Source organism: Oryx dammah, unplaced genomic scaffold, assembly GCF_014754425.2.
Source record: "Oryx dammah isolate SB20612 unplaced genomic scaffold, SCBI_Odam_1.1 HiC_scaffold_21, whole genome shotgun sequence".
NCBI classification, from domain to species: Eukaryota; Metazoa; Chordata; class Mammalia; order Artiodactyla; family Bovidae; genus Oryx; species Oryx dammah.
In genome coordinates this window covers 20,682,513-20,696,326 of record NW_024070205.1, presented here as the reverse complement: position 1 = coordinate 20,696,326, position 13,814 = coordinate 20,682,513, and the positions used below count along the sequence as shown (strand labels likewise).

Sequence of the window (13,814 nt, the reverse complement as noted above, 5' to 3'; positions counted from 1 at the left end):
AGCAGACTATCGTGGTTCAGCGGGCAGTTATAAAACAAACACGAGCCCGCTGCCCAGAGATCTTCCAAGTTGGATACTGAAAAAACAGTACTCAGCTTCACTGAGAAGTAGTTGCAGGCTGATGAGTTTGTTGTTTTATTACAAAGCTTAGGAGTGAGACTCTGTTCTAAAGAGGCAGCCTCCTCATTAGCCTCCTAATCCTAATTAATAGAATACTCTTTACAGCCTGGAAGAATTTTTAAACATTTTACTAAATTTGCCACTTTAGAAGGTTTTGAAGTTGTAAGAAAAACCTGGTGTGTATTTCTAAGATAAAACTGCTCATGATATATAATTATTAAAAATAATTGAAAAGCTAGGTATGAAATTCTCTCAGAAATTTAATATTTCTTAAATTCTAATGTTATATAACTAAATTCTGATGTTATATAATGTCACTTCCTCCTAATCTGCAACATGACCCCTGTTGTCTGAATACAGTTATTCTTATTAGTTTATGCTGTGATTTAAAAGCAAACATAACCCTGGCCTGAGTCATAGGGGAAAGAGAGAGTTCTGAGCCCCCCGTTGGCTGTGGGAACTTAGACAAGTCACCTTTACTATCCTCTGACCCAATTCTTCTGCTATGAAATTAGGGTGCTGCTTAAGAGAATTAGTAATTGTCAGGTACCGACTATGCCTTTTTATTTCTTTAAATCAAGAATGTTGATTAACTCAGTGGCTGAGGAGACACAGATTCAGACATCTTAGGTAATTTGGCTTAGGACTTCAGTACTAAGGTGTAGCACTGGGATTTGACTCTCACTCCAAAGCATTTGGCCACACTCTCTCTGATTGGATTGTATACCTGTTGATTGCTGCTTCTAGATAAAACTTGCGGGGTTCTACTTTCTGTACGTGTTGTGTGCGTGCGTGCGTGCGTGTGTGTGTGTGTGTGTGTGTGTAAGTCCGTACAGTCATTTTGTTCTCTTTGCGACCCTGTGGACTGTAACCCGCCTCTGTGGGGTTTCCCAGGCAAGAGCACTGACGTGGGTTGCCACACCCTCCTCAGGGCATCTTCCCGACCCAGGGGCTGAGCCGGCATCTCTTAGAGTCTCCTGCATCGGCAGATGGGCTCTTTGCCAGTACCGGCTGCTTTCCCCCTGTCGCTGCCTCACGTTGTGCTACTTTTCTCTTTCTCAGGCGCTACCATCACCTCTGTTTGTTGATCAACATCCTTTATTTGAAGTCAGCTTAGTTTCTACTTCTTTCACAGAATTAATTATTTCTTTAAATTCCTATGACATACATAGGTATAGCAGGGGTCTACTCAAAGGCCTACACACGCTCACAACAAGAATGAAGCAGGCAGTGTATATAGGTGAAGGAGACGAGAAGTAAGAGAGCAGAGGAAAATAGGTTATGACAGACTGACGTCTGTAATGATTACTATCTATACTCTTCCCAGCTGTACCTCACTATTGCCAGGTCTCTCCATTTTTTTAAGGAAAAACTCATATAGATACTTGCTATGTTATTTCTTGATTTTAAAAAGATTGGGATAGCTTCTAGCCTCTGATTTATACTATGTACTACATTACTTGATCATTCAGTGATCACATTGTATTCACTAATAGCTTAACCTGGAGAAATATGAGATAGTAAACTCCTTCAGAGTTTTTTTGTCTAAGCAGTGTAGGGGTTTCTAATTCAGTTACAGTTCAAAAGCATCAATTCTTCAGCGCTCAGCTTTCTTTATATAGTCCAACTCACATCCATACCTGACTACTGGAAAAACCATAGCTCTGACTAGATGGACCTTTGTTAACAAAGTAATGTCTCTGCTTTTTAATATGCTGTCTAGGTTGGCCATAACTTTTCTTCCAAGGAGCAAGCATCTTTTAATTTCATGGCTGCAACCATCATCTGCAATGATTTTGGAGCCCCCCAAAAATAAAGTCTGTCACTGTTTCCATTGTTGCCCCATCTATTTGCCATGAAGTGATGGGACCAGAAGCCATCTTAGTTTTCTGAATGTTGAGTTTTAAGCCACCTTTTTCACTCTCCTCTTTCACTTTCATTAAGAGGCTCTTTAGTTCTTCTTCGCTAGTTAGTAATGCATATCACTGACCAGGTTTGGAAAGTGGAATGGCAGGTGTCTAGGGACAAATTATGGTTCGTTTGGCATGTTAAATTGGAAATGAAAGTCAGGAGCTGTGTTCTGTAGAGAAATTTGGAGAGTCATCAGCAATCAGGTGATGGTCGAGGCCTCAGAAATAAGATAATTCAGAAGTACATGTAGAGTGAGAAGGTTAATGACAGAACCACGGGGAACACAAATTCCAAGGGACCTGAGGAAATAGAAGAATTGAGGGAGGATGGAAGCACGGCAAGTTCAAGCCAGTAAAGGCTGAGAAACGAAGGGAGTCAGTAATACAAATACTGCAGAGGACTGAGCAGTGTGAGGAGGCCGAGAGGGATGTCCACAGAATCAGTATGGGAAGGTCACGTGTGCCTTTGCCAGAATCAGGTTCAACAGTGAGACAGATGTGAATTTCACGTTAGCATGTGTGGATCAGTAGAAAGCCATATACTGTCAGTGGGTGTATCAGTTGATAAAGCTTTAAAAACCAATGTGGCACTGTCTGGTAAAGGTGAACATTATATATGCCTGCATGTATGCATATATGTGTTTATATCTCTCCTAGAGAAATTCTTGTACGTGTGCACCAGGAGACATGTACAAGAGTGTCTATAGCAACAAGGAGGAAGGGGGCAAGTAACTCAAAACTCGTATCAAACAAAATGAATAGGTAAATTGTGATATAGTTACATATAGTTTATTCTCTTAAGGAACTACGGCTGTACTTACCAAGATGAATAAGTCTTAGAAACAAAATAGTGAGACAAAGCAATCACAGACCATATTTAACAACCACTTATAAATCACTTATTGTGTACCCATTCTAACTTTGCCAATATTATCATTTAATCACACATATAAAAGTATGATTTTTTTTTTAAGCTCAAAAATAAGCAAAAGTAAAATAAAATGTGCAGGAATACAGACATGTGCCTCAGAAAGAACAAGGGAAATAATCTTAAAATTAGAAATGGTAGTTCCCTCTAGACAGGAGGCAGAGAGATGACACAGGGAAAGAACATAAAGATGAGGCAACGGTACTGATATTGTCACTCTTACGTTGATGAGTATTTATTACATTATTTGATAACCAGTATGATATGTTAAACTGTTATTTTTAAAAGATACAGTTATCTTTCTCACACAAATAAAATATGAATACATGTCAAAGGTTTTGTTTAAATCATCAAATATACAGGGAATCAGGAAGATATTTACAATAACTTCAAGGAAGAAGTCAGAGTACTGCACATACATGCAGGCCGTTGGGAATGCTGGAATGAATTTACAGATGGTTGCAAAATTGGTCAACATCCACAGGGCAATAATCAGTTACATCCCACTGGACATAATTCATTGGCATTTTTATGGACAAGAGTTTGTATTATTACCAGTTTTCAACAACTTATAAAATAGTTCAGGCCAAGAGGATGCACTGGAAACAGGATATACCTAGTAATCTTTTAGCCTATTGCAAAGTCTATCATAATTTTTCCTGACACAAGTAAACTTCTATATGTATCAAATATTACATAAAAATAGAGTGAAGGATAAAAAAAACTTAATTGTACCAGTCCTGTTTCTCTTTCAAGGTGTTTGTTGAAGAAGGCAAGAGTCCTGTCTTGAGGGGGGCATCAGATTTAAAGGAAGGGTTGCTTTGCTTGTGTTTTTAAATAGAGGAGATTTAAATGTGTACACTGGCTCTTGGAAAAGAGCCATGGAGTGTGAGTGATAGTGGAGGCAGCAGCGGATATGTTAAAAGGAGGCAGTAGAGATTATGTTCAAAATCGCAGTTTAGATTTGGAAGAAAAAGAAGGGGATTCTTCTTCCTCTCAGATAGGAGGGAAAGAAAGGGAGCTAGGCTACAGATTTATTTGAAGTCATAAAAAATAAAGTTGAGAGTCTCTAAAGAAAAAGAAGTATTTATGATAGATGGCTTAAAGAATACTGTTAAGATTTTGCTGAATGGAAAAGGAATGATACTGGAATGAGTAAAAGGATTACCATTGCCAACTTTTTACATTGTGTTAAACACCAATTGTCTGCAAATACTGGCCAGGATTTTCATTTTTTAAAGTGCAAGATAGAGTAACCACCTGAATGAGTTTATTATCTTAAACAGATTAAATATAAAATACAAAAGATTTTCAATAAAGAGATTAGAAAGTCTTAAAAATTATCAAGTGAATGATACAGATACTGTATGAGTAACAGTGTAATTAAAAAAAAAAAAAAAAACACCTTGGAGTACAAGTGTATACTCTGAGATCCAGCCCTGTCACTAACAGTTCATGTGGTGTTAGGCACTTCCTTAATATCTGTGGACCTTAGAGTGTTTGCCTATGAAAAGAGGGTTTGGACTAGACAGTTTCTAAATTCCTTTCTTGCAATATGTGAGGAAACTAAAGAACCGTTGACACGGACCTGAATATAAGATAATGATTTAGATGGGCAGAGTTGAGTTCAGGTATCATTTAAGCTGGAAGAACCAGCATGAGAAAAAACACAGGGCTTATTTGGAAGGCAATAGGTACATCATTTTGGTTGCACTTATTCTGAGAGTTCACTAACGGGGAGTAATGATTTGGAAGTAGGAACGTGGTGCCTTTTACGCTTTACACATGCATAGTAAACTCTCAGGAAATATTTTCTGTAGATGTGACTTTGAATATCCAGAACTAGAACAACTCAATCATTTGGGAGGATGTATTATTTTTGTTGGTACAGAAAAAAGAACAAGGTTAACTTCAATGTGTAGTGAGTAGAACTATTTCAAAAATCCAACTGTTAACCTTTAATAAAAACAAGACGTTTCTACTAGAATGAGACAATTTTCAAAGTAATTAAGAGTCGAGACTTCTCTGGTCCTCCCGAGGTTAAGAAACTATCTTCCAAGGTGGCGAGGGAGGAGAGCACAGGTTTGATCCCTGGTTGAGGAGCTGGGATCTCATGTGTTTCGGGGACAGCTGGGCCCAAGCGCTCTGGAGTCTACCCACCTCAGCGAAGAGCCTGTGTGCCACAACCCAGACCCAGTGCAGCCAAATAAATATTTAAAAGGAAAAAAAAAAGTAAGGCTCATGTGACAAGTTACCCACTCGAGCCAAGCATGTATAGAACTAATATTACGGTAACTGCACCATGGAAGTGGAAGGGAAGTGGTTAGGCTGGCTAACTTAAAACTTCTTCAGGTTATACCACAACTTGAAAAATAGGTACTAGTGTATAGACATAAAAACCAAGGTTCGGAAATTAGAATAATTATCTTTATTTTATACAGAGGCAGAGCCAGTTCAGGAGCTCATCTTCTTTCCATTAAGACCCATGGGTAGGTAGGTACTGGAGTTTCTAACTTCAGCTTTAAGTTACATGTCTGACCTGGACTCCACAGAAATCTAGGCCTTACTGGTCATGTTTTAACATAGTATTAATAATGAATATATTTTAAATATGGCATATATTGAAATATAGCTATAAACAAACTATACTCATCCAAACAAGTAGGAAAACACTCATTTATCTTAATTTTGTTTCAGGTATCTATCTATCAGATTTAACATACATTGATTCAGCATATCCATCAACTGGCAGCATTCTAGAAAATGAGCAAAGATCAAACTTGATGAATAACATCCTTAGAATAATTTCTGATTTACAGCAGTCCTGTGAATATGGTGAGTTTCTGGGAGTAATGCTGTAATTCATTTATAAAGGTTTGATTCATTTACACAGGTTGATGGCCACTTTTCACAGGGCAGGGTACATCATCCTAATGTAAAGGAAAATAATGATTATGTCACTGTTCAATGTTTAGCATCCTGTTTAAGATCTTGCTTTTAAGGAGTTCAAGTATTTCATATTTAAAATGCTAAGTTTTATCTTTTGCTCTTCTGTAATTTGTAGCAGCTTTGCTAATGTAGTTTTCACAATTATTTTCTATTCTTTTCATTTCGTTTGATCTCCCTGATCTATTATATAAATATTTCTTTTATTTTTCAGTTAAGGAGTGAGCTGAGACTGTTGTAGTAAGAGTTGAGAAACTTTCTTGAGTTGTATGTTGAGTAGATAACAAGTTTTTGTCCAGGATGTATTTTATGGAAACACATATGTGAAAAGAACTTATGCAAGCCCAAATGATTTTTTTTTTAATTTATTGTTTTAAAGCATTTAAGTGCTTTCAGCTTGATAGAAAATAGAGGTTTTTACAGCTATGTAATTTTAATGCTGTTTAAAAACAGTTTACAGTTTGTTATTTAACTTTAATCTCTTTTTTTATCCTTTTCTCAATTTTTTTTAACAAAACATCTAATTGTAATGTTAAATCAATCTTATTTGAAATTTCTAAGTAGGAGAGAAAAAAACTACAAATGTGAGCCAGGCTTCTTTAAAAAAAAAAAAACCCTAAACTACCTTATATCTTGCACTTAGATGAGGTATGACTATAAATTACAATGGTGGCTCTGATTTTTTTAATGAAATTTCTCAGATATGTGGGACTTTCTAAATGGAGGAGTTTTAATCTATACAAACAGCCTGCAACTGCAGTTTTCTAAATTAACTTCAGTTTTACATTAAATAACATTTACCTCAGTCATGTCCTTCTAGAGTTAATTTAAATTTTGGTGCCATGTGGCCTTCAGTTCAGTTCAGTTCAGTCGCTCAGTTGTGTCCGACTCTCTGCGACCCCATGAATTGCAGCACAGCAGGCCTCCCTGTCCATCACCAACTCCCAGAGTTCACCCAAACTCATGTGGCCTTAATTTACCTTTAAATATATTTTCTCAGCTTAACTTTAAAAATTTTGCCTGAGATGTACTTTATCAGATAATTATTTATCATGTTTTGCCTAGATATCCCCATGTTGCCTCATGTCCAAAAATACCTGAACTCTGTTCAGTATATAGAAGAACTGCAAAAGTTTGTGGAAGATGATAATTACAAGTAGGTTGGATCTTCAGAAGTGGTTTGTATAACTGTGTCCTGTCCTCTCCCCTTTCACCTCTGTATTCAAACATCTAAATACTGTGTCTTATCATGCAGATACAGTTGTGCATTTACGGTGGTAAAGTTATCTATTCACATGAATTTTTTAAATCAGTCACTTGATGTGATGGAGCCAGTATACGAGTACGTCATCTCTTCTTCTATTAAAAAGCATCATATGTTTCTCAGCTTGTTGAGAGCTGATGTTTGATAGTTCTAGTTTTACATTTCTTCCTTTCTCTCTCCATTGAAGCATTGAATCTTTATGGAAATGTATCTTTTAATTTTTCATGAAAAATTAATGAAACAATCCATGAATAGAAAAATTGCTCCTCTTTAAGGAAATTTTTAACACAATTTTGAACTTGTTTTCAATTATTTTTGTGTACTGAGAGAATATTGAACCTTCTGGACCCTGAATTAATATTTGTCCAATAGAAAACCACACTCGTCCTTTCCTCTATTCAAGCAAGTCCTTCGTTAAAGGCTTTCAAAACTTACTTTTAATACAGCTGATATCCATGTCTTTTTGCTTAACCATTCTCAGTCCTGCCCAGCGGAAAAGGGATTTTTTTCATTATTAACCCTTCTTATTTTTCTGGAGTAGGAAATGCAACCCACTCCAGTATTTTTGCCTGGAAATTTCCTTAAACAGAGGAGCTTGGTGGGCTACAGTCCATGGAGTCACAGAGTCAGACATGACTGAGCACACACACATTTGCATTTATTTTTCAGTAGTGTGCTCTACATCATGACTACCAGGTTTGTTTGTTTTTTTTTTCAAAAGATAGAAGGATAAAGAGGCTATTTCTCTTGAGGCTTTTCATTTTCCTTGCAGGTTCATTTATTTAAAAAAAATCTTTTTTTGCTGTTTCTAAGCTTTCAAATTTAACTTTGTATCTGCCACAAGTATTTTTTTCCAGTAAAAAGTTATGCTTTAAATTTTTATTAAAGTGAAAGATAAGGTTATTTTTAATATTAATGCATTATATACAAAAATTTTCTTATGCTGTGTGATAGTAATTATCAGCTTCTTTGTTCCATAAGTTTCAACATCTTTTAAGGAATTCTGGAGAACAGAATTGGTACCCATAATAAAAGGCTAGAAATTCCAGAAAACAACTGGAAATAACTTTTCTTCAAATATCAAATATATTAAGAAGCTCTGAACATATACTTAAAATGTATCTAAAGCTTTACTTATATTTGAAAACACCTTTATTGCCATCTTCTCCACCATACTGTATTATTACCACTTTGTCTTTCTGTATCAATTTTTGTTTTATAGAAAGATTTTACAGGGTAATTCATTTGAAAATGTATGAGGTCCGTGCATCAGCTTTTTAATAATCTTGGCACTGTTTCACAGATCTGATGCCCCAGATAGTAAGTTTCTTGAGCGTGATGGTCTGTGTCATATTTATCACTTACTTCTTTCATCTCTCTACTGACATAGCATAAAACACTCATATTTTGTCCAGTTGGGTACAGAAGATTATCTTAAAACTCAAAACATGAGTAAGTCATTATTAAAATTTGTGTCTGTCTCAAGAAACTTAATGGATTTTTTAAAAGTTAAAGTATAACTCTTCAGTAGAAAGTGAAAGTCGCTCAGTTGAGTCGGACTCTCTGCGACCCCATGGACTATGCAATCCATGAAATTCTCCAGGCCAGAATACTGAAGTGGGTAGCTCTTCTCTTCTCCAGGGGAATCTTCCCAACCCAGGGATCAAACCCAGGTCTTCTGCATTGCAAGTGGATTCTTTACCAGCTGAGCCAACAGGGAAGCCCAAGCATATTGGAGTGGGTAGACTATCCCTTCTCCAGCGGATATTCCCGACACAGGGATTGAACCAGGGTCTCCTGTGTTGCAGGCAGATTCTTTCCCAACTGAACTACTGAAAGCCCCTTCAGTAGAAGTTAAGTCTAAGAAATTGTTGCATAAATACAGAGTATGGTGAATTTTAATGCTGAAAGGATAGAGTTAACTCAGCTGTTAAGTAGTTTTAACTGTCTATATCCTGGCATGAGAGCTTCATTTTGGTAGGAAAGTGGATGCTGTTATACTGATTTTTGTTTTAATGAGTAACTAGAACTCGAGCAGCCTTCCCATTATATTCATTGTGTGTTAGTCCCTTAGTCATGTCCAACTTTTGCAACCCCATGGTCTGTAGCCCGTCAGGTTCCTCTGTCCATGGAATTCTCCAGGCAAGAATACTGGAGTGGATTGCCATTTCTGTCTCCAAAGGATCTTCCTGACCGAGGGATCAAACCCAGGTCTCCTGCATTGCAGGCAGATTCTTCACCATCTGAGCTACAGGGAAGCCCCATTGTATTCATAAACAAATATTTATTCAGCTTTTGCTATAGGTAAATGCTAGCTGCTGGGATTACAAAATAAATATTACAGAATAGTTCAAAGAGTACTATACTAGAGACGTGCCGAGGATGCTGTGGGAACATAGATGAGGGGAGACCTAACTCAGCTGTAACTGGGAAAAGTGAAGAGAAAATAAACATGAGCGGCTTCAGGTGACCATCTTAGCTTAGTCTGCATCTCAGCAGGTGAGTTGCTCCACATGAGTTAGGAAAGGTGTTTCAGGGATGGAACCATCAGTGATTCCGAATAGGGTGGGAAGCTATGTTTGCTTGGGGTACTACAAGTCATTTGGTGGTATTGGAGAATCTTACAGGAAGCTAAAGAAGATAGTGTTTTCCTAAAGATGCAGTTCTGTTGAACCTGCTGATTAAATATGTTGAAAAATCAGAGCATTTTAACATAAGAGCTATTAAGGTCATAAGTTGGGAAAAACGGATTTTATGATGAAAGATTTAAATAAAAATGACTTTTCATTTATCCATAAGCCTCTGTTTTTGGCAGCTTCATCTACATAGGCAGCCAGTATCAATATTAGAAGTTACATGCATGTGTTTTAATCAGGGTGAAAATCTTTCGAAGTTATTTCATTTTAATACTGAGCATAATATCTTTTGGAGAAGGAAATGGCAACCCACTCCAGTATTCTTGCCTGGAGAATCCCAAGTACAGAGGAGCCTGGTGGGCTGCCGTCTATGGGGTCGCACAGAGTCGGACAGGACTGAAGTGACTTAGCAGCAGCAGCAGCATAATATCTTTTCTCAATGAATCAGCATCACTGTTATATATAGTGTTTTGATGATGATATAGGCAACTGACACTGACTTCATTTTAAGTGCAGTTTAAGATGCTTCCACTTTTTATATTGCTGTCGGTTATCAGCCATTATTAATAGCAATGTGATTCTCCCATAGCCTCCTTTCTGTTCCTTTCTATTTTGGTTCTGTGTTAGGAAACTTTACTTAATTTGCTTACTTCTTTGTCTTCCACCTTCTAGACTGTGTGCTTCTGAAGGGGAGAGACACCCTGTCTGCTTTAGTCTCTATTATATTCTAGCGCTGAGAGAACGGTGCTTAACACAAAACAAGAGTTCAGCGAAGGAATATAGCATAGTCTGAAGCTCACATAATTAGAGTCAGCTATCCTGTAACAAGAAAAAGAGCAGAGAGTTCCGGTTAATCATACATCTGTTCAATACATGTACTTTACATGGTAAAGTAATTAGAGTACAATTATGTGTGATTTCTTCTTTAGGATATCAAAGAAACTGATTAAAAGTTAAGCACCTATAATAGATTTATCATTATAATATCATTTGTATTGTGCAGTTTCTTAAAAAATTCCAGTTGGTAGGATGCTGAAAAATAAAAAGTCTTTATTAATTTCCAGACAAATGCTTAATGATAATACAGAGTACATCAAAGTGTATTTCCTGGAATACACCAAAATATTTTCTATAACTGCTTTAGTATCCTATTTCCTGAAACCATTTCCATTGATAGGAATTACCATTGTTTGCTGCAGAACTCAAAATTGGTACATTTTCCCAAATGGAACTTGTGTGTGTGTGTGTGCTCAGTCGTGTCTGACTCTTTGTGAACCCATAGACTGTAGCCCGCCAGGCTTCTCTGTCCATGGAATTTTCCAGGCAAGAATACTGTAGTGGATTGCCATTTCCTTCTCCGAAAGATCTTCCTGATCCTGGGATTGAACCCAGGTCTGTTGTGTCTCCTGCATTGGCAGGCAGATTCTTTACCACTGAACCACCTTAATTTCCAACTAATAAACTCTGACTTAGAAAAGGGGTTTATTGGGGATTTTGTAAACAGTCTTTTTATTTGTATAGATAGATCTTTCTTTTGATAATTTGAGTTGGTTGGTTTTTTGGATGGTTAGTTTTAAATAAGGTTTTATTTTGTTTTAATTTGCAGTGCTACAGAGACCATTCACCCATCCAATAAAGATTCTAGAAAGAATTTGCATAATTTAATGCAATGTCGGAAAGTTACTGAACTTACTTGCCTTGTATCAGTATAACCTCAGGTTAACTCACCAAATAGCTTTAAATGTGTTGAATTGTTCGGCAGTATTGAGGTTCTGGGAGAGCTATCTCTGTTTTTGAATATGAGGTTTTGATGTTTTTCCCTCTCTTAATATTTCCTGGAATCACTGTAAGATCAGCTTTGTATGAAAGAGAAAGGGGACTTAACTAAGATCACCCTTGAAGAAAAATATATAGTTGAGATTATTTTATAAAAAATGTTTTTAGGTTTTTGGTAGAAAAATACATGATTTTAATGTTATTTGGTCAAATATTAATCATTTTATGTGCTTTTTTCCTTTTTGAAATTCAGGCTTTCATTAAAGATAGAACCAGGGACAAGCACACCACGTTCTGCTGCTTCCAGGGAGGATTTAGTAGGTTAGTGCAGCTTTCTCTTGTTACTGAGTAATACACCAGATAACCTAATAAGAAAGAAGGAATATACTCCAAAGTGAATAAATGCTTAGTACATTTTATTCTGCCTGCACAGTTTTATTTTTGGTATTAAAATATATCTTTTTCTGTTTGGTTTTTCTGTTTTTTTCATTAAAAAGTTGTCATGTGTAGTTTGCAAGTAATATGCAAATAAATATGCCAAGTAATCAAGAGTAATAGATATAGCCAACAGAAAATAATAAGTAAGTGTTTATGAATTATCAACTCTTTTTTCATTAAGCATACTGTAAGAGGCAATGAAGGTTAATTATGTTGGAAATTTCTGTGGTCTAAGTGAAAAATTTACTAATTTGAATAATTATAAGAGTCCATTTTAGTGGCTTAATTTTTTTTTTAAATTTCACTCTAATGCTGGACCAAGTACTGAAAAGAATAATCATAGTCTCTTAATTTATCTGTTGTATTACAATTGGGATTTATATGTATATAAATAATCTAAAAACATAAAATTGAAGAGAATTTTTTAAAGAAATCATAGACAGTACCTTGTTTAATATTCCAAATACAGACATTGGCACTAAGCTTTGTATTATTGTATATCCTAAAAATAATTGGAGACCCATCTAATAAGGTATGAAGGGAATGAGGGAGCAAAACCATGACAGTATCTACAGAGGAGAGTGGTCCAAACAGAAGAAATCATTTCAGGCTATATCTATTTAAATTTGCTTTTCTTTTCATTCTTAAAGTGATATTTTGCTTGTAAAGCAACTGTACACCAATAAAAAATTTTTTTCAGTGTTATTTTGCAAATCTGTGTACTCTCAAGTTCCATTTTTTTAAAATTTCCAGAAACTTGAGCAGTCAATATAGATTTAAATTGTAACTTGAATCCTTGACCTACTCTACACATTCTGTATCTATGAAGAATCTGAAACTAAGAGTGAAGAAGTCATGTGTAAAATTAAATGAGCACTGAACTAGGATTCAGAAGACCTGAGGGTTTAGTCTAGGTTTCATGTGTGATATGAGACCTTTACACCATCTCTTCTAATTACACTGTTTCCTCTATAAACAGACTATTTATACTGGCTACTTAGGGCAAGTAAAAGAGATAGAAATTAATAGATTTTTTTTTTTGAGGTTTTGTGTTTTATGACTCAGAAATTAAGTATTTCTTATGTTCAGTCAATTAAATAGAATTCATATTACCTTAAACCACAATTTTTATTTCATATCAAATGATTACAAATAAAGCAATCTTTCTAAACCATTTAACAATTTCTGTCTGTCTCTCTTTGTGTCTCTGTCTCTCTCTTTTTTAATTTAACCCTTAAGGTCCTGAAGTAGGAGCATCTCCACAAAGTGGAAGAAAAAGCATGGCAGCTGAAGGAGCCTTGCTACCACAGACACCACCATCCCCTCGGAACCTGATTCAACATGGACATAGGAAGTGCCATAGCTTGGGTTACAAGTCAGCACTTTAAATTTTATCTTTCAAATTTTTATGTATTTAGTTGGATTTATTTCCTACTTATTTTACTAGTTGGACAGAAAATAGTGTCCTTGCATAGTTTTATTTATGTAAAGCAGTCTTTTTCTGATTTAGTAAAATATCTTGTTTGCATAAAGGCATTTATTTCTTCTTTACCTTAATTTGGAAATGAGCTTTTTCCAGTAGTGCTTTCACATTTTGGGAAATAAAAATGAACATTACAGGTCATCATCATAGATAAAATCAGGAAAGCAAACACTATTTCCATTTTAAATTATAACTTATATCATGAGGCATTGCTTGTCTTAACCAAAACAAGTCACCATAAATAAAGCATATAAAAACTGTTCTTTTTATAACAAAATACAAAGAAAGGGAAACTGTCTTTTTGTTTAGCTTT

General features: G+C 35.8%; 1 protein-coding gene across 2 annotated transcripts in view; it reads left to right on the top strand.

Annotated features, from left to right (window-relative positions):
- The window catches only part of RALGPS2 (Ral GEF with PH domain and SH3 binding motif 2), a 157,361-nt gene that overhangs the window by 115,151 nt on the left and 28,396 nt on the right, over positions 1-13,814 (top strand). For both annotated transcript variants that reach the window (XM_040263899.1, XM_040263900.1), the window contains exons 9-12: positions 5,656-5,793; positions 6,970-7,060; positions 11,834-11,901; positions 13,258-13,393. In XM_040263899.1, coding sequence (XP_040119833.1) covers positions 5,656-5,793; positions 6,970-7,060; positions 11,834-11,901; positions 13,258-13,393 — 433 coding nt within the window. The remainder of the gene's footprint in view (positions 1-5,655; positions 5,794-6,969; positions 7,061-11,833; positions 11,902-13,257; positions 13,394-13,814) is intronic.